The 24,222-nt window shown below is 38.0% G+C and overlaps 2 protein-coding genes across 9 annotated transcripts in view; one reads left to right on the top strand and one right to left on the bottom strand.

Moving 5' to 3' along the window:
- The first annotated feature begins 6,414 nt into the window (after positions 1-6,414).
- On the top strand, positions 6,415-12,965 carry nudt19 (nudix (nucleoside diphosphate linked moiety X)-type motif 19). The gene is made up of 3 exons (XM_036584534.1): positions 6,415-7,251; positions 9,279-9,486; positions 11,390-12,965. The coding sequence occupies exons 1-3, from the start codon at positions 6,502-6,504 to the stop codon at positions 11,620-11,622; spliced, it is 1,191 nt and encodes a 396-aa protein (XP_036440427.1). The 5' UTR covers positions 6,415-6,501; the 3' UTR covers positions 11,623-12,965.
- A 397-nt stretch (positions 12,966-13,362) lies between these two features.
- Positions 13,363-24,222, bottom strand: part of celf1 (cugbp, Elav-like family member 1) — a 38,715-nt gene continuing 27,855 nt past the window's right edge. For 4 of the 8 annotated variants that reach the window (XM_036584135.1, XM_036584134.1, XM_036584137.1 and 1 more), the window contains 5 exons: positions 23,716-23,838; positions 22,902-23,018; positions 22,193-22,381; positions 20,003-20,146; positions 13,363-19,607 (listed from right to left, as the gene is read on the bottom strand). In XM_036584135.1, coding sequence (XP_036440028.1) covers positions 19,480-19,607; positions 20,003-20,146; positions 22,193-22,381; positions 22,902-23,018; positions 23,716-23,838 — 701 coding nt within the window. In that variant the 3' untranslated portion in view covers positions 13,363-19,479. Of the gene's footprint in view, positions 19,608-20,002; positions 20,147-22,192; positions 22,382-22,901; positions 23,019-23,667; positions 23,839-24,222 lie in introns of all 8 variants that reach the window. The other 4 variants (XM_036584136.1, XM_036584131.1, XM_036584133.1 and 1 more) reach the window with 2 other exon arrangements.

The following is a 24,222-nucleotide window of genomic DNA, read 5'->3' on the forward strand; positions in this document are numbered from 1 at the left end:
TATTTTATATTTGATTTTTCCCAGTATAATAAATTCAGCAAATCAGAAATCATGAACTGAAATTTGCAGAAAAATGCTACATTTAAACTGTGTTCTCTGCAGAGGATGTGTTACTTATTTTCACTCCAAAAATCAACAAAACATGTCATTTGACCAGGGTGTTCAAACTTTTGCATAAAACTGTACACACACGTCTCTAAAATACAAAACAGATGGTTTTAGAAGTGGCTGTTTAGTGATCAAACTTGAAATTACGAGTGTCCCTCTGGCTAAGTAGTCTACATACATTTCACAAATACAGACTGAAAAAAATGAGTAAAAACATCCTTTATGAGGGTTTTAGATGCAAAAAAATTACTCAGGGATAAATCTCAAATATGTATGAAATCTTTTTAAGTGGTGTGTGTAATAGTCGATGAAGACTTATGTAATTTCATGTAATTTTTGAAATTCCTTGTTAGTAATTTCTATGCTCTTTTTTGTTTCATATGGAGTCTGCACTGCCTCTGTTATATGTCTTATAATGCACATGGACACCATCTGAGTTTATAATGGTTTAATTTGTAAAGTGATGAAGTTCTTGTTTGCATGTGAAGATTGAGTCCAGATAAGGATTTTTTTATGTTTAATGTGCAGCCCCAGTATGTCAGCTGTGTTTAAACCCCACTTTACAAATGTTCAAACAATCTCTGTATGCAGTTGCTTGCTAAAAATATATACTGTATTTTCAGTGGTTTACAGTGATGCACCATCAGCACCTTAAGACAAACATAAATTTTTGTTTCTGTTCTTAGCGTTTTGAAAATGTATGCCTTTTCCTATGTAGTTCTCCGTTAGTAGTGCTGTATCATTGTGGCCTTGGTGCTTTGCTAGATCCAGCAAACATTTACAAACTTGCCTTTGCTCTGTGCCAAAATTGGACTACATTTCATGAATTCTCAGAGTGTATGAAATTTGTCAGAAGCATTTTATCATGTGTGGGACAAATGTTATAGGCCAGAACTCACAAGTACCTCTGAAATGTAATGTTTCTGTGTTGTTTCTGGCATTTTCATTATTCCAAAATTGTGATAATTGTTAAAATACATCTTGTCTCTCTTCTGAAAAATAAAAAAAACAGCCTTAATACCTCTGTTTTCTTTGTTTCCTTGATTGTGGAGGTGTAGAAAAACATTTTTTTACCTTGTAAAGTGTGTCTAGTTTTGCTACTATTGCATATTGTACAAAACATTACATATACATGGGCATTAATACGGAGTTGGTGCCCCCTTCATGGCGTTTACAGCTTCAATTTTTCTGAGAAGGCTTCCACGATACTTTATAGTGAGTCTGTGGGAATTTTGTGCCAGGCAAAAGAGCATTTGTGAGGTCAGGCACTGATGCTGGACAAGAAGGCCTGGCTTGTAATCAACGTTTTAATTCATACTAAAAGCGTTCAGTGGGTCGAGTTCAGGCCTCTGTGCAGGCCACTTGGGTTCCTCCACACCAAAATCGTTAGGACAGTTCTAGCAAGGCAGAAATTACACAAACTGACTTGTTGGAAAGGTGGCATCTTACGACATCACTGAGCTCCTCAGTATGATGCATTCTACTGCCAGTGTTTGTCTACGGAGATTGCTTGGCTATGTGATTGATTTTATACACCTGTTTGCAATGGGTGTGGCAGAAACACCTGAACTTAGTAATTAGGAGGGATGTCCACATACATTTTCCATAGAATGCAAGTCATTATTTTGAGATACTAAGAGAATGTTTTAGAAGAAAAAATGTAGAAAAAAAAAACTGAAACATGGAAGAGGAGAAAAACTCTTTACTGTCTTTTGTCCTGCTGAAAAAGGAATACTTACAGTTCCACAGAATTTTATGATGGAAGCAGAACAAGCTGGAATGAAAACTGAACAGAGAGAAAACCATGATTCACAAGACTTTGCCACCATATACTTCACTCATAAACAAAGCTGGGTTCTAATTTCATTTCTTCATACATAGCTAGCATGGAAAAGTCTTTAAGGAATACTTACAGTTTCACAAGATTTTTTGGTGGAAGCAGAACCTGGTAGCAAACTGGGCTGAAACCTGAACACAAAAAGATTGTATTTTAACATCTTAAAAGACTATCATCAAATACAGCACTCAAACAAAGCTATTATACGATTTCATTTGGGATATCCAAATTATTCTCAGTCATTCCTACATGGAGTGAAATAATCTTTAAAGAAAACTTACAGTTCAATGACATTTTGCGGTTAAAGCAGATGCTCGAAGCAACATGGATTGAAAACACAGAGAAAGACATAATTCAGAGTGAACATACTTCAACATCGTAAGACACTTTATGATTATACACTGCATTCTGAAACAACACTGAGCTGTAGTTTAATTGGCCAAGTGCAATTTATTCACACAAATCATTCATATCTACTTCAGATTCAGTATGAACACATTTAAACATTTACTATAATATATAAAGGTCATGAAAAAGTCATAGCTGAACTAATTTAATTTCTCCATGCATGGTGTAGGAAAAAAAAGTATATATATATATATATATATATATATATATATATATATCTATATATATATATATATATATATATAGTACACTATAATTAATTATAAATAGTTATAGTTAAATAGTAAACTAAATAGTAATAGTTTTATATACATATATAAAATTATAAATGAATATAAATAGTAAAATATAATTGTAGTATAACGGTGCTAGAACAAGGCTAGAACAAATGTTCTCAGGCCAGGTTTCAGTGACCTGTGCTCATATTACCTTGTGTCACTTAATTATGCACAAATAATGAAGTGAAGATTCTGACTTTTCTTGCATTATATTCAGGACTGATTTTTAACATTTTGTATTTAATGTTGACTCCCCTAAATAATAGTGGAAATCACTATTTGTGATTTGTGGACTGTGTTTTAAACTTGTTTAAAACAGTTTAGATTGTTATTGAATTGCTTACCTTTTCAAGATGCATTCAGTTTATAAGAACAAAGAACAAGAAGCCATTACTTCTCTTCATGTTTCGTAGTTTAATTGCTGAATTAAGTAGCGGTTCATTCGAGGTGGTTGCCAGCTAATGAACTTTCACTAGGTAATAAAGCAATCTTTCAATAAGTCGTAGTGCAGTCTGCCATAGCAAACCTTGCCTTCTCAACACATGGCCTTTCAGCTTCAGTTTACATGACCATTGTTTAATTCTTTGTCTTTTGCAGTGTTCCAGACAGCATCTCGCCAACATCAGCTCCCCTCTGAATTACAGAAAGCTCCCCCTCTTAGGCTGATGATGCATTCCTCCACTGAATTTTGTGCTCTCCAGAGTTGCCCGAAAATTTTCAAGAGTATTTTGTAATGAAGCAAGTCTGCTAGTCATTGTAGCTGAATTTTTCCAATAAAAGAAAACCAAGTGAAGATGTGTATCTCTACCTTCATTTATTCATAGATTCAATATTTATTTTGCTTCTTCTGTCCCTCATCTCCAAGCAGTGCTCTGGAAGCGTTTCAGTGTCCAGCAGCCCTTACAGAGTGCAGCATAGACAGACATGAGGTTCTTCCACTCCGAGGTGTTCCGAATGTTTCTACACTGCGTGGTGATACGGGGAAGATTGAAGATTGTGAGGATAGTCCAAGGCCACAATAGACTGTTTCCTTCAAGAGCCACAGCAGATTAGTGTTGCACAAGATCAGGATGGCAAAGCTCAGTTTCAAGGTATTTTATTTAATTGTATTTTTCAACAGCTGGGATGGGCTCCAGCACCCCACCGCGACCCAGAAGGATAAGCAGTTTAGATGATATATGTATGTATTTATGTATTTTTCATGTCAACTATTCTGCAGTCCCTTTATATTTTTGCACACTGTTTTCACTGCGATACCTTGACACTTATCAATTATTCTGTAAAAGATGCATTGCGTTGTTGTTCATACATTGAGTGTGTACAGTGCAGGACTGCCTTGTGTAGGACTGTTGAAATTCATATTTCCTCTTCTTGTTTAAGAAGACGTTTATCAGTTTAAGATAAGTCTAATTTTGCTGAGATTTGTTGATGAGGAGTTGCAAACTCTACCTTCTCACCCATACGGCCTTCTAGATTCACCTCACATTATCATTTTCTTTTTCTTTTGCAGTGTTTCCTGCAGGATCTTCCCAACCTCTGTCCCTCTCCTCTGGATTACAGAAACCATCCACCATTCAGGCTGATTATGCATCTTTCAGTCCCCGAGCATCTTCCAGACATTTCAGCTGAGATCTTCTTTATGCATTTCCAATAAAAGTAGGTTATCACATTAGCTTTATGTGGAGCGTTTCCGAGCTTTAGAGGAGTTGAGTATGTTAGGTGTTACTAAAAATGCAAAGGAGTCACACAACAGGACAGATATTTCACTAGTGGTCCATATAAAGACTAAAGCTAGTTCAAAACAGCTTGTAGAAGTGGCACACTCCAGCTCAGAGGACAAGGCTGAAGTTTCTTTTTTGCATGTTCTTATTCAAATTTTCGATTCCACCTTAAAATGTATTTATAATTTTTTGCTTGTAGATGGCACCAATTAGTCGGTTTGTCTGTGTATTCACTACAAAACTGCACTGAGCAGGCATCTTATGCCACTTCCACTAATTGGATTTTATTGTAGTGACAAATTGGCAAACACGTTTCATTTTTTTACAGTGCCCTGTTAAAACAGTGCCCTGTCAAAACTAATGTAATTAGTATTAATCATTGTATTAATTTTACATGCATTAGATTTTATTAAAAAATGTGTGTGTGTGTGTTTTTATTCTTTTTTTCTTGCTTCTTACTTTCCCAGGTGCTGCCTCACCATTTTAAGTAAGTGTAATAATGTCCACCCTGTGATGCCCAGGTCTGGTCCACACCCGTGATGTCCATTCTGTCATGTTCAAGTTTTTGGAACATAAACAAATAATTCCTGTAAATAATCAAAATAATTATAAAACTGAATTATTATAGACTAACGTGCAGCACAGCAGAGCTGTTGAACGAGTCCCAAACCACACACTTCTGTACTTCACCTGCTACACTAATGAGTGCACTTCTAACGGTATATGCACTGTTTGGGACAGGGTGCCAAAACGCAGCAGGAAATCTCAGCCATTTAGATTTCAGCTTTCATTTGTTATCACTACAGAAACAAATGAAATCAAATCAAGGCAATACACTCAAATATGTCAATTAACAGTTTAATAATGAAATTCAAAAAAGTCATTTAGAATAAAAACACCTTTGCTAGATCTGTTATGGCTTTGTAATCTCGTTACAAACCGCCACAGCGCTGCTGAATGAACTTTATGCCTACCAAAACGGCGGCAGCACAACTGTGACGTCTGAATACTGTCAGTTAGGAAAGGGAATGAACAAGTGAACACCAGCCAGTTCTAAATACAAGAGATACTTTTATTGGTCAGATATGCTACTCTTCTACTTCCAAAATACAAACAATAGGGATATTCACAGGCTGTTTCAATGAGATGTCCAATCCTTATGTGGTTATGTACTGGAATCCTTCTAAATATCTGTTAACCAATAAAATGAAGGAAGTGAAAATTACAAAATTATACACAGATGCTATCCAGTCAGCCAGTTTCTTGTTAAATTTAGAATGGATATCAATGTCAACTGTTCTTTCTGTGATGTAAAGAAACTCTTCTACACCTGTTCTGGAACTGTTCCCACACAAGAAAGCTCTGGAAGGATGTATGTAGATTTATCATGGATTGTATTGACCCTGACTTTAATCTCTGCCTGGTTAATGCGTTGTTTGGCTTCAGTCATTAAAAAAATAATAAAGTTAAAGAATATTATTAATTTGATCATTCTTTTGGCAAGATTTCATATTCATAAATGTAAGTTTACTTATTCCAAACCAGATTATGTCATATTTGAAATAGAAGCTAAACAATACATAATCTCTCTTACCATCTCCAAAAACAAAGAAGCTGTCAAAACTATGAGTATATGCACATTACGTTTTTACTGTAAAAACATGAGCTCTATCCCCTGACTCTTTCTTATTTTTTATTGTTTAAACTTTATTGTTTCAAATTGTTACAATATTACATTTTTATGTTTATGCACTTTAACTATTTTTTATTCTACTGTATACTGCATTTGTATGAACATAATACATTCGTATATGCAGGTAACAGTGTTGTTGTATATGCTGAGCAGTGGTTCACTGTTACCTGATCCTTTAGTATATGCCAGTACTGAATACCTGTATATATATAAAGGGAATAAGGAAATGCAGAAGTGAAGATGCAGAGTGTGATCTTAAAATAGGCCACGTTCAGATTCAGTGAGTACAGCAGGTGGCAGTAATGCGCTTTTCTCTGGTTTGGGAGCCACTAAATCAACTGAAGAAGCAGGAGCAGAGTGACAGCGGTCAGACTGCCTCTATTCATTTCACTCTAACGAGTATCAGGGTTGCTGGTCCTTCCCCGGGGCTCTAACGAGCGCTGGGCTGGAGTGAAGATGAACACAGCTCTGAGGCGCTGGAAGGAGGCGGCGACTGTCATTCTTGCTGCAGGAACAAGGCGCAGTCCGGTCACTGAGCCGCCGCTGAGAAGCGCGGACAGAGTCACTTTCCCTCACAAGACCGCGTTCGACTACGAGGTGCTGCTGCTGCAACGGAGCGGAAAAAGCGGCTTCATGCCCAACGCGTACGTGTTCCCGGGCGGCCTGGCGGAGGCGTCCGACTTCTCCGGCGAGTGGATGGATCTGTTCAAGTTTTTCCGAAAACTGCCGAACTTCGGCGTCGGGGTGGTGAAACAGCCGCTCGAGGCGAGGCCGCCCATGTTCGTCACAGACCGAGCCCGGCTCGGCTCCCCCGTGCCGGGGGACGTCGCTTTCAGAATCTGCGCCGTGAGGGAGACCTTCGAGGAGGCCGGGGTGCTGCTGGTTGTGCCCACTAAAGAGGCGGAGCGCTTGGTGACGAACGCTGAAGAGGCTCGGTTAGTTCCCGCAGCCGTGACTGAGCGGTGGGACAGAAGCGTGATCGCTGAATGGAGGTCTTTGGTCATTCAGAACTCCTCGAATTTCATCCGCATGTGTAGAGAGCTGGACTGCCTGCCTAACATCTGGGCCATGCACGAGTGGGGAAACTGGCTGACTCCCACTGGAGTCTACGGCAAGCAGAGAAGGTACGATACTGCCTTCTACATGTGCTGCCTGGAGGAGATCCCGGACACAGTCCACGACCAGAAGGAAATAGTGCATTTTAAGGTGACCAGTTTGTCTTTGTGGCCGGTAGTTAGCAGTCCTTCAGGCCTAGTGGTGGCTGGTCTTCATCGTGGTGGAGGGAGAGAGGGAGCTTCTGCTTTAGTAATTCTTCATTACTTACAGGGAAATCCACTTATATTTCAAAATTTCTACAGAATTTTATGGTTAAGATACAAACATTCAGAGTAGTTTGATGTAAAATGCTTCGTTCTAGAGAAACCTTTCTAGACCACAGTAAAGTTGGCTTGTGGTCAGCGAGTCAGATTTCTACCTGTGTTGTTCTATCTTGTCGAAATGTCCTGCCGGAGCAGGATAGGTGGGATATTTTGTTATCCTAAATCCCCCTTTTAGAAAATTCTACCAGCACTAAAAGAATAATCAGGATATTCTGATAGTCTAATTCACCTCCTTAGGGTTTAAGTAGTAATACTAAACTGAGTTTGTACTTAATAAATAATATAAACATGATAAACTGTTTGGCACAAAGTTCATACGCTACACTGATGATGCTCGGTAGGACCGCAAACAAACTGAGAATTGTGGGAACACCCGGTTATAACTCTGTAATACAGTAACGTACACCTGTAAGCAATTCACTTGTTTTAGGTATTACCTGCGAGTATAGTTGTGAAAATGTTCATAGATCAGGTGAGTTCATATGAGCCTGCTTTCATCTCTTTATTACTTAACCAATATTTGGCCAACTAACTGAAATACCCTGTTTTACACATGATAATGCTATAAACCAGAATAAATCAAATACAACAAACTCTGTGAAAATGTCATCTCACAGAAAGAAGGGCCTGGGTTCAGTTCCCCAGCTGGGCGTGATCTCCCTGTGTCTGCTTGGGTTTCCTCCCCCCCAGTCCAAAGACATGCAGTCAGGCAAATTGGCACCAGCAAAATTTTACAAATCAGCCTGGTTTCATTCATCTGAGTGGTAAACTTTTGAAGTCAGCTTTTAAAAATAAATCTCTCACTCTGCATTACAGAGTTATGTGGATGTTAGGCTTCTGCAACCCTGCACCCAGGAAGATAAGTGGCTTAGAAAATATGTGCATGTGTGTAAGAAGCTGGTAATTAATTGTAGCTCCAAATTCTAATTGAACTAATATTAAAGGCCACAGCACTCTGACACAGCGTTCTCCAACACAAACATACACAGACGTTGGGTTGGTGTTCCATACCTTTGTGTGATCGCTGGAACAGGGGTGCCTGAGAGTTTTGTCTTGGGGAGCCAAAGTGTCTTTAGCCAGCATTATGACATTATTTTATCAGCTCCACGTACTATATAAGTGCACTTTGTAGTTCTACAGCAGTGCTGCCTCAGTGTCACTGCTGGACTGAGAATAGTCCACCAACCAAAAATGGTCCTGTGACCACTGATGAAGGACTAGAGGATGACCAGCATGAACTGTGCAGCAGCAAATGAGCTATCGTCTCTGACTTTACATCTACAAGGTGGACTGACAAGGTAGGAGTGTCTAATAGAGTGGACAGTGAGTGGACACAGTGTTTAAAAACTCCAGCAGCACTGCTGTGTCTGATCCACTCATACCAGCACAACACACACTAACACACCACCACCATGTCAGTGTTACTGCAGTGCTGAGAAGGATCCACCACCCAAATAATACCTGCTCTGTGAGGGTCCATGGGGGTTCTGACCACTGAAGAACAGGGTAAAAGGGGGCTAACAAAGTATGCAGAGAAACAGATGGACTACAGTCTGTAACTGTAGAACTACAAAGTGCACCTATATAGTAAGTGGAGCTGATAAAATGGACAGTGAGCGTAGAAACAAGGAGGTGGTCATAATGTTATGCCTGATTGGTGTATATTTGTAAGCCTATTCCCAATTTAGTCCCAATTTCTGCACTTTATAATTGTTTTTGTATCAACATCGACAGATATGTACATGAAAAATATGATATGGGTATCGTCCCACAATTCTCATACGGGTGTAAACCTTTTATCAAGTACTCCACAGTTTGTGATTAATGCTTTACTATTTCACCATGTGCCTACAGTGGTCCAGTCCATCGGAAATACTTTGCAGCTACCGGGATAGAGAGGTCTGGATAGCACCACCCCAGTTCTATGATCTTGGACGAATGTGTCATTTCCCTTTACTGAGTGATCTTCACGGCTTTGCCAGACAGAGATCATTGGAGGGCTGTGAGCAGTGGTTACCTGTTCGCCTGCTGGCTACTGACTGCTACATATCTCTCTTACCAGGTATTGATTAGGGACTAAAAAAAAGGTTTTCCTTGTCAGAATCTTCCATCAGAATGTTCACTACCTCTGCATTTACTGATAACATCTGATCTAATTCTCCACTGAGTCTAGGACTAAAACAGTAGATTCCAAATATCGAAGCAAAAAACAAAATCAGCTGTAACACTTAAATATGAATAGAATGGGCTTTAATTGTGATCTAACATGGGTGTGTGGGAGGGGTTCAGGGTTATGCCCATGGTCTTAAGACCTAGTAAGACTGGCAGTTTGTACACACCCCTTGTAAGCTCAAAGCAGTAGTTGTATCTGTTTTCTTATTAATTGTAAATTCCACTCACTCCAAATATCTAGTTTTTTTTAAAACACACAGCTGTATAGAGGCTGGCAGTATAACACAATTTATTGTAATCATGGTAAATTAGGTCACATTATTTTTCTGAAAATAATTCAGACATTGCGTTACTTAAAGAACACTTATTAACTGCCTGTTTCATTACAACGCATAAGTAGCATAAGTAGTCCTTTTAATTGGATTTAGTGCAGCGCAAATCGTATTCAGCATTTTTGAAATAATTTTTTTACGTGACAGATTACTGCAACTGCTGGGACCACAATAATTCTGTGGCTTTTCACTTAGAAAAGAACAGAAAACGTGTTTACTCTAAACACGCTTAAAATAGAAATTAACTGGAAGCTTCTGAATTTCGTCAATAAAGGTTTCACTTTCATGAGTTCTTCACTTAGGTATAAAGCTATAAATCTACACCAATGAGCCAAAACATTATGACTATTCTAATGTGCTCTTGGTCCTTCATGTGCTGCCAAAACAGCTCCAACTTGCAAAGGCATGGACTCTACAAGACCTCTGAAGGTCCCCTGTGGAATCTGGCACCAAGCCATTGCAGCATATCCTTCAAGTCCTATAAATTGCGAGTTGGAGCCACCGTGGTGGCACGTGTCCAACTGACGTCCATATAAATGCTCGGACCCAGTGTTTCCCAGCAGAACGTTGCACAGAGCTTCACGCTCCCTCAACCAGCTTATCTTCTTCTCCCAGTGCATCCCAGTGCTATCACTTCCCCAGTTAAATGGCACACATAGGACCAGGTGATGTTTTTTGCATTGTTCCAAGGTCCAGTTCTGACACTCGTGTGCCCACTGTAGGTGCTGTCGTGGACACCCTGACTGGTCTGCGGCTACGCAGTACCATGCGCAGCGGGGTGTTGTGACATTCCTCATGTAACCATCATTAAACATTTATGTAGTCTGTGCCACAGCAGTGCTTCTGTTGGTTTTCATTGACTTTGTGCATCAATGAACCTTGGTAATCCATCACCCTGCTGTCAGTTTGTGGATTTTCCCACTTTGGACCATTTTCAATAGGTATTCCGCCCTGCTGACCAGGAGCACACCACAAGCCTAGCCGTTCCTGAGATACTCCGACCCAGTTTTCTGCCCATAATGTTTTAGCCCTTGTTGCTCAGGTCTTCACACCTGGGATATGTTTACCATATAATATTTCCCAGACCTCGACATACGCAGCTTTTATGAGAATCAGCGTTATTTACTTCATCTGTCATAATGTTTTGGCTAATCAGTATCTATATTTGTTTTTTCAGAGGTGGGACTAGTTTTCTAGCAGGAAAAATGTGTGTTAATATGTTACCAGTGTAGCTGCATGTGTGGAGTTTTTGCAAGCCTTAAAGTGATAATGCATGGATACCAGTGAGTATCATATTCTGTTATAAGCAAGGTTTTCAAGGACAAGGAAACAAAATTATTGTCTTTGGTAACTGAGTGTGCAGTACAGTGCCAGCAGATAGAAATTAGGTTGAGAAAATTTATATTTCTTTAAACAATATTAATCTAATGACTTTTTTTCCTCCTGTCTTTCAATGTGCAGGTGACAGCCTGTACCCTGAGAATCCAGACTACTCAGGGAAGATGAACAGCACTGTGCCAGCAGAGAAATGCCTAGAAGAACTGCAGAGAGAGAGTGTAAACCTGCATCGTATTGTGAACCATGATCAATACACAGCCTCTGTACATATTAACATCACACCCAAGTACAAACACCTGCCTCCTCTCGCCAGCTCAGCACACGAAAGCTCCTCAAAGCATGACAGCAAGCTTTAAACTTGTAATGTAGCAGAATTAGAACTTCAGACTAATGAATCAGTCTCTGTGGCAGAACACACATGAACTGCTTCATGTAAACCTGACAGCATTATGAAAATGTGTATTACACCACTGTAAAAATTGGTGTTTAACAAAACAGGATTTTAAATTTCCATTTTTGTCCTTTTTTTTTTTTTAAACCTTTTTGCACAAGTTAAAAACACCCTTTGCGTTGTGTTGAAACTGCATGATGAACAAACCAACGGAAAGGTTCCAAAATCTTATGACCAACTTCAATTCAACTTTTTGTTCTGACACTATTGACGCTTATAAATAAACTGGGGGGAAAAAAAACTCTACATACCGCACATAGACAGCAGGCTTCGTTAAGACAGGTAAACATATTTAAGAACCTCCATTAAAGGGGCACTGATTTTTCATTGTTATTCAGAGGGGTTTGATGTGAAATGGTGCATTGTAGAGATTTCTTTACAAGGGTGGCGACAGGTAGCAGGTGTGACGATGAACACAAGTATAGCCATTTCATTTATGCTCCAAAACAACAAGAGAACCTAAATGTTTTATTGAGTTTTTATATGCAATTTGATAATGGTAAAATAGCGTTACATCTGGAAACTCAAATTTTCCTGCATACCAGAGAGCACTGTGAGTAACTATATATTCTTGATTTAATTCCGCTGAAATTTTTAAAAATGGTGGGAGTTTTGTTGCGTCTCTGTGAAGAAAATTGCTGAAAGATTTTCTTTTTAATTTTTTATACCATCATGCTGCATGACTTTAGCAGCCATATGCTAAGGGAGTTGTGGCTTTCTGTTGCTTGATGCTGCTAGTCATATGATTGTCATATGATTTTTGTAAAAGCACATTGGGTGGGGGGGGGTGAGACTTTTAAACGATAATTTATGATGTTAAACTATTTTGATGAGTTTATGCTGTGAAAATATATTAGTAATAAAATTACATATTTAAACTGACGTGTCCTTTGGCCCCAAGCTGATGGCGATTTCACCAACTAATTTGCAAGCAGCATGTTTCAGGCTGGTGCCTGTGGTGTCTCTGAAAGGTCAATCAATACTTTAATTGACCTATTAAAAGGTTATAAGTAGAGACGGCATATCAGTATCAGCTGATATAAATGCCGGATCAGATATTGGAGGAAAAAAGAATGAATCTGATCCAGTCCTGTAAAAAATCTAGCCTGAAATAGCACACACTCAGTGTGACGTTAGCTGTGTATTTCTTCTGTGGGGTGGTACACTTTCTCCCTTTTTGATATAAACTGGGTGGTCTTTATCTTAGGCTTAAGCCTTACCAATCACAAGGCTGATTGCTTTATTAAATCAGTTTAACCCCCCTGTTCTGCAGAAACTCAGCACAGGAAACACAGCAACCAAGAGAAAGCTAACCTAGCACATAGAACTGAACATTATCAAGCTCATCCACCATCTATTCATTCAGGCCATATTTATGTAAGATGTGAAAAACAACAAAACATGTTGGAAAGAATGGTATTTTACCTGACCTGTGTTCAGCAAGTAGCACGTTTCATGAGGAGCATATTTTGTTGACTTGATCAAGCTGCATGCTATTGGCTATAGCATGTCCCTGATATATAAGCAAATAGCCAAATTTAACCACCTTTATCTTCAGCAAAAACACACCATCAAATTTTCATCTTTCTATTTGCAAATCACAAAGAAATAAGAAAAAACAAAAGTAAGCTTCAGACACAAAGGGTGTGAATCTTTTCTGTTTAATCAGACAAACAACCCGACCAAAGATAAACTACAAAATGACTTCTTGCTGGGTGTGCACGTTGCTATATTTCTGTGGAGACAGTAGCATGAAATTCTTAACCACCATCACATTTTAAATAAACCTCAACAGAAAACATTCAGAAAAAAGCCACTCCTCTAGACATCTAATGAACTCCTCACTCTACAATTCCAATGAAAACCATAACTTAAATGACAAAAGAAAACAAAACAAAACAAAATTAGCTTTTTATTTCAATTTGAAGGCTGCTTTATAGAATTACGTCCTTAATTTGTACAGGCTTATGTTTGGTCATGGTGGCAAGTTCTACATGGCTCCACGTGTTAGGATTTAAATTTCACATTGTGAAACAGAACTTGGAAGTAGAAAAGGCAAAAACTGTACAAATTTTTTACTATTAAATACAATCACTCTGTACCAATAATGACAAACATCCCACAGGTAATTTTTTCAGAGTACATTTAAACTCACAAACAGCAGCTTAAAATCTAAATAGAAAATGCCAAAAAATTTCAACATCAAACCCAATTAGTCCGTAATCATTTTTTGCTTGCAATCTACTGTTGGAAAAAAGAAAGTCTAATAAAAAAATGGGCGTGCCAAATTTTGCAGAAGGAGATCATATAAGAAAATCAAATGTAGCTCTCATTCAGGGCACAAATCAAGAGGGCAAACACTAATTAAATGGTGGGGTTTAGAGGGCACTTCTCAAACGAGAGATACACTAAAGGCAGTGCTGGGAGAGAGAGAGCTGTGGTCAGACTATGACAAGAGCCAATAACAGAGCTGGAAAAGTTGAAAAAGTTACTTTGGATGCTTTCTGCCAACCAAACAGTTCCCACACTGTTGTCACAAAAATGGCTAAATCACTAAACAGCTTAAATTTGCTTTCATAGGCACGAGTACTTAGACTGAGCTAAGACAGAGTGGATTTGTAAAGTCAGTATAAAGCCATGATACCAGAATCCATCTAGAAAGAAAAGAAAAAGGAAAAGGCTCACTTTCAAACGTGGTCTCAACACATTGAGACGTGTACCAATCACCAATGATTAAAACGGGACCACAGTGGAAGCAAACGTCATGAAAAACAAAAATACAGAAAGTGTGACCAACAGCAACATGCAAAACTTTTGGCACCATTTTATTCATTTTATAATTTTGATTTTAAACAGAACTGAATCACATTTTGCTGAGGATGTCAGTGCAGTTACAAAAAACATGCATACTTTAATATATTAACTAACTGTGACAAACTCAATTCTGCTCAATTTATGCATTTTTATTTCAGACTAATCCTGATTTTCACACAATAAGAAAATGAAAAACATTATGTGCCTGTGGTGGCTCGACACAATACATTGGAAAAGAAAAAAAAAAGGCAATTCAAGTGTCTATTGTAATGTCACTCTGTTAATAGGAACTCCCAAAATTACATCATGCCAACTAACCTAGCACAAAAATTACAAGGTTATCCTCAGTTTCAGCAAAATGTGACTGCAAAACATCCTAAAAAAAGGTTTAGAACTAACAAGTGAGAGAAAGAGGAAAAAACACACCCACACTCACACACAAAGTGATTCTATAAATTGATTGGCTGCTTTCAGAAGAAAACAAATGAGTAAAACTGAGTGCACTAGGAAGACTGCATTAAAATGACAAAAAATAAAATTTGCTAAAGAAGAAAAGAAAAAAAACTTAACTGGGTAACGAAACGATGAAAATTAAAAGCTTTTTGCACAATCTAGTGGTTATGTTTGCAAGTTCTAGAAAAATAGACTCTTTTTGCTCAGAACAATATTCATGAAACTTTTTACATTTTAGTTATAACAGCAGTCTTTCTAGCGCCCTCTATTGGCAGCACAAACAGAAATGAACACACGAAAACAAACAAAAGTAAATCACTAAGCGTCAAAAGTTAACACAAAAAAAGGTCAAGGGTGAAAATTTCAAGCGTCAGAGAAGCGAAGAGGACAACGGACTGGACGATGAACTTTTGACGTCACATCGACATGCTAGGGAAACGATGAACAAACGGGCACGAAGATATCTAGAATAAAACAACAAAAAACAAATAACGAACAACAAAACTAGGTTAAAGCCACAACAGAAAAAAAGGAGAGGGGAAGAAACAGAAAATCATGTGAAATGATTATCTTTGCATGGGGGGAGGGAAAGGGGAGGGGGTCACAGGTACATATATTCACCTACTTCAGACAACATTCAATGCAACACAGGGGAACAAGAAGGAAGGAAAGTGGGAAGAAGGAGACACAAGCAACATGCCAAAAAGGAGTTAAGGGGAGAATTTACATCCAACAACACCAAGAGACGACAAAGACTGCCTACCACAGCTAAAATAACAACAGTGTTTATTTCAGTAGGTAGTTGGGGATTTCAGTATACTTCTGAAAATAAGATAGGGTGAAAAAGAAATTGCCATCAGCAATATTTAAACGTAAGCTGATACGTTTCAGCTCAGTGCTCTTCACATTTTAAATGGTGACGAAAAAGGTCATTTCAGACAAAATTCTTTTTGTGCTTTTAAGATCCGCTAGACCTCTTGCAATGATTTCAGTTTGTGCTTAATCTCTAAATCGTGAGGGATAATGCAATATATAAATGTAAAGGCAGCTTATTTGTAGTTGTCCATACAGATTTCCATAATGGGCAAAACCAGTGGAGTTACATTTCCTACCTGAAGGTGAAAAAGTGGATACAATAATAATAATAATAATAATAATAAAATAATGGAAACAGAGCTACAGAGTGTATATTCAAGTTGCAGAATATTAAGACGAAATGATCCACAAGCAGCTTGTATAGGACTGTTTGGCACATCAGTGGAATTATTCTGCCTTACTGTCAATATGCAGCTGCTCTCTGTAAGGTGCCTAACGTAGCAGATCTACATAAACAGAACCCTCCTGATAGAAATGAATGTTACAACAAAAAATGATTTCTCTAACAGGTACATACCAGTAACAAGTACTGGGCAGAGTCGACAAGTTTCAAAGGATCTTTGGATTCAGAAAAATCAGCACTGTGCTAGAACACCCCTTATGGTTTCTTCTAGTTTCTTTGATTACCATTTGTATGAATGTGTATTGGTTTCACACAGGCACAAATCAGGGACTGATTCCCAGGACCAGAATCTAACACTGAAAGAGGGCTCCAAGACCAGGGTTCAGCACTAAAGCTATTGCAGTTCATGTAAAAGACACAATACCACCATATGAAAACTAAATTCACCAGATTTTACAGTTTTTAAGAATATGATCATTTTCCCAGGAGTTATACTGTGAACCAAAGTGTTAGTCAATATTCAATAATACTCATTATCTTAGTAAAGATTTTGGTAGGACCTACACAATAACTACACAAATCCTCACATAGACATCATACAGTAAGGGGATCATGTGGTAATACCAACTGTAATTTATAAAGTTAGCTTAAAATACATAAAGAAATGTGAAAAGCATCATGTTACCTTTTACATCTTTGAATTTCTAAGCAAGCTTTTTTGAAGCCCCTTTTTAAGTAGGAACGGGGTGGGGGGGGGTACAATTGGCAGCATATGAAGTCAGTCTTCATATGACAAGGCTTTGTCAAGCTTTTCTGCAGCTATCAGTTCATGAATAGAAATACTGAGGAAAAAAGGTAACATTCTGCTCTCCACATTTGTACCTTAATTGAAATTGCTTGCATATACACACAGTAAACGTTGACTTCACTGTTCCAGTATTTTGGAGGGCACTGTATGTGACGTGGTTACCATAAGTGAATCAACCAAGTCCATTAATTGCAATGACCGCATTTTAAGAAATATTCCTGCTTTACAGAAACGCGTCACAACTGTCAGACTACAGAAACACGCTTTCTTGTCATTCTGTATAGGAGTAAACATAAGTTCTGGAGACAGAGTGTTTCCAAGGTACAATAACTTAAACTTAACACTGGAACAGCTTCAGAGACATCAGCACCCCAGGGACAACACATGAAGAGTTCCATACAATTTTTGAGTGTTGGACAAAGACAAATATACAACACTTAGCTAAAAAGGGCCACATGCCTGTTGCTTTAACAATCTGTGAATGTATTCACAAAACTTCACATCAGGATTCTACAAAATACTGTTGAATCTTTTGAGTGATTATTAAACAATCGTCTTTTTTAATTCAGAGAAATAATTTACGCAATATTATAAAACCTCTATAAAAATAGAAAAGGCTTAATAGCTAAGTAATATACACGATCTGGACAATGGTTTTTCTCTTCCATTCCCATAAAAACAATTTAAGACCCTGTAGGCCTCAAGTATGCACTGATTAAACTTTCCTCATTATGATAAACATTTACTGATCAGTAGCAATCAATCATGAATACAATTTCAGAGTGTACAGAGTAACTCAGTCATGCTAAACTAGATGATCTTTAGGGGTTCGGTGTTAGAATTAGTAAACCCACACAGAGAGGCAAAGCAGACTACTTTTAGAGAGGAAGAAAATAACAAAAGGGGGTAGAAATACAACAACTAATTGCGCAGTTATTTGTACAACAAATTGGTAAAATTTAGTGGAGTGGAAGAAACAAAAAAAGTGAAACCGAACAGCGTAAGGCCGTTTTTCCTTGTAAGCACTATCATTTGTAACTTCAGACACACGCAGGATGCAATTATTGCTGAAAGCATACAACATCCACTTGCACCAAGGTGGAAGATTGTTCTAAACAACCACCATCAAGTTTAAGATTAAACATGTCCAGTAGGCAACTTGAATGAATGTCTGTCTAAATGTTATTTATAATACTTTGAGTCTGAATATCATCTCCGTGGCACAAGTGATACCAGCAGTGAACAGTAATTCATTAAAATGCCTTTGGGCAAAATAAAGTGGCTTGAATCATCCTTGAGGCTACATGAATGGGGCTGACCAGGGGTGTATGTCTGTGTAATGCAATGCATACAAATAGTATTGATCTGTCCAGCCCATCATAAGTGGTATATATTAGTGAGACTCTTCATACTCCAGCTATATATGCTGTACTGGGTTCATTATAAGTTAATTTCATCAGACAAAAGTGAGGCAATCCTGAGAGTAAGCATGACATTCTTTTGCACCTATAGCTGAGTCAATCAACGACTTGTGCTGAACAACAAACAGTAGACTGTGCCAAAAAAATACGAAAAATTATTGAAAAGTATACCAATCCAAAAGATGATGCTGAATTCTGCTTGTTTTTTTCCTTTTTGGTAGGTGAAAAATAAATACATGAATGAAAACATCTAATGAAATATAGATCACTGTTAGCTGAGTCCTCCAGGAAAAATAAAACACAACCAAAAAAACAAAACAAAACAAAAGAAAAAAAAAACAAAACAGACTGTACTTTAACATCACCCCATTATGAAAAATTAGTGGTATTCAAAATAAATAAATAAATTAGTGAAATAAATAAACAAATAATAAAAAAGGCATCTATGAAAACAGAATCTAATGGAGAGCAGCCCGACCTTTCAGATGCTCTAAATCATTGTGGTGACAGAACGATTATCTTTTGCAATCTATGCAGCAGACCTCCAAATTCTATTTAAAAGGCAGCTTAGTAGGAGGCATCAGTTTGACTGTCCAAATATACTGTTAGAGTCTATAGTGTAAACACAAGACAAAACTCTACAGGGGCATGATCAAGATGGAGATAATGACTGTGGAACTGAGAGCAGTCAACGACTGCCTTTCATTGTGCAACATCCTTTGATGCAAGATTTGTACACAGCAAACGTGTAATATGGCACCAAAAACTGCTTAACAAACAAACAAAAAGATATTAAAAAAACCTGAAACCTAACAATTGAAAAGAATCCATTTTCTCAGCTGAACAACCTCACGGTTTTATCATTTTGCATGTTGCTTTTCCTTTTCTTGTTGATGGTTATTAAGAAAGAAGATATGTAGGAAAGGCAAGAGGAGTGAAGGAATAGTAGGAGAGGGTTAAGGGTGGGGTAGGCTTTAACTTTCCAATATCACACTCCACTTACCAGAAACACATTTTCAAACCAAGTCCATTTTAGAGTAAAAGCACTCAGTATGGCTTGCTGTCGTTTTTGGATCGTTTCAGTTGAACCTTCAGTCGCTTCATTCCGATCTGAAAACCGTTCATTGACTGAATGGCTGCCTGGGACGAAACAGGATTGTCGTAACTCACAAAGCCTGCAAACAAACAAAAACAAAGAAATCCATCAGCAACAATAATTACTTAGAGCTACAATACTGATATTGGTTCCATTCATCATATTTAACTAATAATTTGCAGGAGTAAATGCAACACTAAAATCAAAATTGGTGCAACTGATAGTCTGACCAATTATCTTTCCAGAGAAACAATGATAAGATTTAAGGTTGCTATTGGTGGATTCATCTTCTAGGTTGAGATAAATGTTCAGCAATAGTTCAGCTTAGAGCAAATTAATACTAGTGTTTACAGACTATACAGACTGAATGAACCTTTGAGATGTCATTTTTTGCTTTACATGCCAATAGCCATGATTTTAGGTCACAATAGCCTCAGTAAGTTCAATTCAAGAGTAATAATTTTATCATCTTACCAAAACACTTGCTGAGGTTGGTCTGTTTGTCTATGAACACCTTGGCTGAGATGACATTGCCAAAAGGCATGAACATCTGAAGCAGATCCTGGTCACCAAACTCCTGTGGCAGGTGATAAATGAACAGATTTGCACCCTCTGGGCCTAGAGAGGAGAGGGGGAACAAAGAAGAGAGAACAAAAGATTTCTATTACGAAACACTACTATGCAAAAAACACACACATTCAGTCTGCTAACACAGTCATTGATTTAACTTCTGTTTTACATATATGTGGAGCAGACCCTTAGAAGCTACCAGAATTATTGTGTGTACATGTTAAACATGTACAGGGCCAGACTAGCATCATCACGCAAGACTACTTTTAAAAACACAGTGAATATACATGTGAATGAGCTAGGTTTATACATTTATTTTCAAGAATTGTGATTGTTTAGGAGTTCATTTACAGTTACTTTATATATCAGAAGAATTTGTGTGACTGCATTTCATACCGGAGCAAAGAATAATCTGTGTGCATTTCTGGAGAAATGTTTGAGGATAGTGTTTGCAGTTTCGTAACCCAGCAATAAATACTGTTTAAACTGTCAAGTCTACAAGAAAGCCCAAACACATCCGTTTTGGATTATTAGGGCTTGATTTTCATGCTTTAGGAAGTCGACTGCTTACGTCTGCAAACATCCAGAAGAGAGTTTTCGTAAGCTTTCAATAACACCACGCTCGAGTTTAATGTCTTCTATTATCCACCTTTCACACATATACAATGGATGCTTTATGACTAATTGTGACATCTGAGCATTCGTAAAAGTTGAATGAATATCGGGTTAACCCATTGTGGGGGGGAAAAGAGGGGGGGGCTAGCAAAAACGAATTTCAGCTGAAATTAATATAGAACTGTGGCTTACCTTTGGTAAAAACATTGGTGTTGCACATAACGTCATGCAGAGGAATACATTTAAAAACGTGTTTTATTAAAAAGCCAACGGAAAATCTGTAGGCTTTCGTGTTGGCTGAGTAACATAATGGAGAATGTTATAATGAGCTAACAGGCTAAAACCACAGCTAACACTTGTCTTCTACAGGTATTTTTTACACCCCTCTTCAGTGGACAATGTGCCAACATGTCCCAAACATATTTTAACCTAATATCACCATTTCTGGATTTAACAGTCAAAAGCCCCATGCTCTATGCCCTTCTCATTCCCACATTAAGGTACCCAGAATTCAGAGCAGCAAAGCATAAAATAGCATACTTACTCAATTTTTAAACTTTACAAACTTTAATGTTTTACAGTTCTGTTACAACACTTTAACTTAATTGTTGGTCTGTACATGTTCTCCATCTTCCCAAGTTGTACACCACCATATTTCAATAAAACCACCCCAAACTGGTATTTTAATTTGAAGAAAAACATGTTCTGCAAAGGCAAAAGGATTCTGTTATTGAAACTATGAACTAGAGGACTACAAAGGAAACGCTACTCCTCTGGCACAAGGTAGCTCGGCTCTGCCACACCATTATCAAATTACATCATTATATCAGAAATCAAATCCATCCCAGACTTAGGATCTGAATTTTGTGTATCTTTACATGAAAACAGAATGAGAATTTAACTTTGGCCAAAAAAGTGCATACCACATAAAAAAAAAGAAAACGTGAAGAAAACCTGCCTGCCAGTTACATCCTTGTATCTACAGCTCATCCAAGACCTGACCTAAAGCATTTCAGTAAACATAATTCCAACCTCCTAGTAAATATTTGGTACTGCTACAGCAACAACTGCCACTTCATAAAATATGCTGAAACGAAGAGACTGTACACCATAAAGACCACTTCAAACCTTTCTACTATTCCTCAGTTCTGTAGCCCATGGTCATCAGCATTAGTATGTAATATTGCTCATCCAAAATGTGTCAGTGCTAAAACTTTGTTACTGTTCAGTTGCCTAAAAACAATTTCTCTCCAACTATGGCTATCTATGACAATAATGACTGTAGGTAACCAGAGAAAACTACAATGTTTTTTGAAATGCAGGGGTTTGCGGATCTTAAATCTTACATATTTTGTAACTCTACTTGAGTAAATTTGACTTGATTGAACTACTTTTTTGGTTAATCAGGTGGGCTACAACAGGAAAACCAAAAGACCGTTAAAAACACTGATCCAAATCACTGCACACTTAAGCACTGACCTTCTTTCTGGCTGCCAGCAGCACTGATGCTCTGCTGGGAAAGTAGGCTCTGGTTATAGAGGCTGGGCAGCGCAGCTGCTGCATACTGCTGGATCCCCGAGTATGCTGCCTGGGTCAAGGCCTCCATAGTGCTGCCAGAGCCGTTAGACAGACCTCCGCTGCCCAAGCCACCATTCAGCGCAGCCATGCCTGTAGAAACACATCACAGAGCGATTTCTTTACAACTGCCACTAAAAAGACAAATGTTGCCATAGTCTTGTTTGTAGCTTTTAGGTGTTTATGTGCTGAATCCTGTTCAGCAGTCTAGTATAACAAATCAGATTAAACTATTCAAAAGATATCTGCTATTGAAAGAAAGTGCCTATTTTGTGTCAAAGGGCTTTGTCTCACGTTTTTCCACAAAATTTAATCTCTCTACAGCATGTTGTTACTATCCAAAGAAAAACAAGTATCTCCAAAATGGCAACTTTACAGGAGAAGGCAAAAACATTCTTTACTTTTAATGTGAATTAATGTAAAGAGATTTTATTACAAGCAATTTTGGAATATTTTTTTTGGACAACAACAATGTGAAATCAAGAATTATCATGACTCAATATTGTTACTATATTTACTCTTATAAACATCAATATGACAATTTCGAATATTTAAATTTTCATTTCAACTGCCTGGCTTTTACCATCAAATACAAACCAAGTTTTTTTCTTACCTGCTAGTGAGCTCATGTTGAGGCCAGCTCCAGCACCTGCAGCAAGAGACTGCAGGGCACCCAGAGAAGCCATGGGATTCACAGATGAGCTAGTACTGGAGGTGGGAGAGGAGCCCGCTGTGCAGACAGAACAAGAGACAGCAAAGTAAGTAGCAAGTAACAAACAAGTAAAACTAAAAATAAAAAAATAGCATCAGAAAAGTAAAGAACCAGAGCTTTTGGAAGTTTGTTAAGGCAACAAGCCGATACAATCATATGAATAACGTTAACTAATAATACAATTAGGCTATTTAGATAACTGGAAGATCACTGGTTAGAAAGAAATTGGTGTCAACCTCAATACTGAGACTAAGGCTATCATGTAACCTCGGCGAATACTGATAATATGCATATATTTGGAGAAGGTGCCAAACATACAGAGAAGCGTTCAAGTATGGGAGTGACTGAGATGTTTAAGCAGCAATTAAAAACGATCGCAAAAACTTACTGGGGCACTTGCATATCTCTAGTGATGAACGTGTAAACTATCTGGGATACTCCCACAAGCCTTTCATGTTTGGGTTTAAAAATAAACTATCATAGAAATCAAATACAAAAGTAGCTTAACAACCTCAAGATAAAAATACAAAACTCAACATAATTCACGAATATTACGTTTCATCAATGAGCATTAACAAGTAGCACACTTGGGGCTGGTATAACAGAAAAAAACAAAATTACCAATAATATAATAATAGAGCATTGGGAGATAAAAAGCAGGACCAACCCTTGCAGCCATCCCAGGCAGAGTGAGTCTGTTGTCCGGTGGGCGTACCTGAGCTAGTGAGCACGCTGAGCGGCGAGCTGGAGGTGGTTAGCGCACTGCTGCCAGTTGGAGTGGCCTGCGTGGCACTTGCTGCCGCCGCCAACGCAGCCAGATTCTGCATGGCATTCAGACCTACACACATGCACAGACACATTTACACAGCTAAAACACCCAACTTCACTAAATGGATTTACCCCACAAATGTCAGCCAAGCGATCACCATTTAATTACCCTGTTGTGCAAAAATGCTTAGTCATACATAAATGTTGCATTAATTGAATAAAAAGGCACCAATTTTGCGCTCCAAAGTCATAAAACGTTTGCCATGTCATTCCAGAAAATGTCTTCCTATTCAACAGAAATATCCAAGTATGAGAAGCAAACTGCAATAAATTTCAGTTTTAATAGGTTTACTTTTATTTGTCTCTGCTGTCAATCACCAAACAAAGATGCTGTAACAGCAGCAGAAGTAACAGACTGCTACTGTACGTTTTTGTAAGCGTGACAATTCACAAA

Source organism: Colossoma macropomum, unplaced genomic scaffold (genome assembly GCF_904425465.1).
Source record: "Colossoma macropomum unplaced genomic scaffold, Colossoma_macropomum, whole genome shotgun sequence".
Taxonomy (NCBI): Eukaryota; Metazoa; Chordata; class Actinopteri; order Characiformes; family Serrasalmidae; genus Colossoma; species Colossoma macropomum.

Excerpts from the sequence above, each read along its gene's own strand:
- nudt19 (XM_036584534.1), top strand. The coding sequence starts at position 6,502 with ATGAACACAGCTCTGAGGCGCTGGAAGGAGGCGGCGACTGTCATTCTT. Across the intron at positions 7,252-9,278 it reads AGGAAATAGTGCATTTTAAG|TGGTCCAGTCCATCGGAAAT; the intron begins GTGACCAGTTTG and ends ATGTGCCTACAG. Across the intron at positions 9,487-11,389 it reads CTACATATCTCTCTTACCAG|GTGACAGCCTGTACCCTGAG; the intron begins GTATTGATTAGG and ends TTCAATGTGCAG.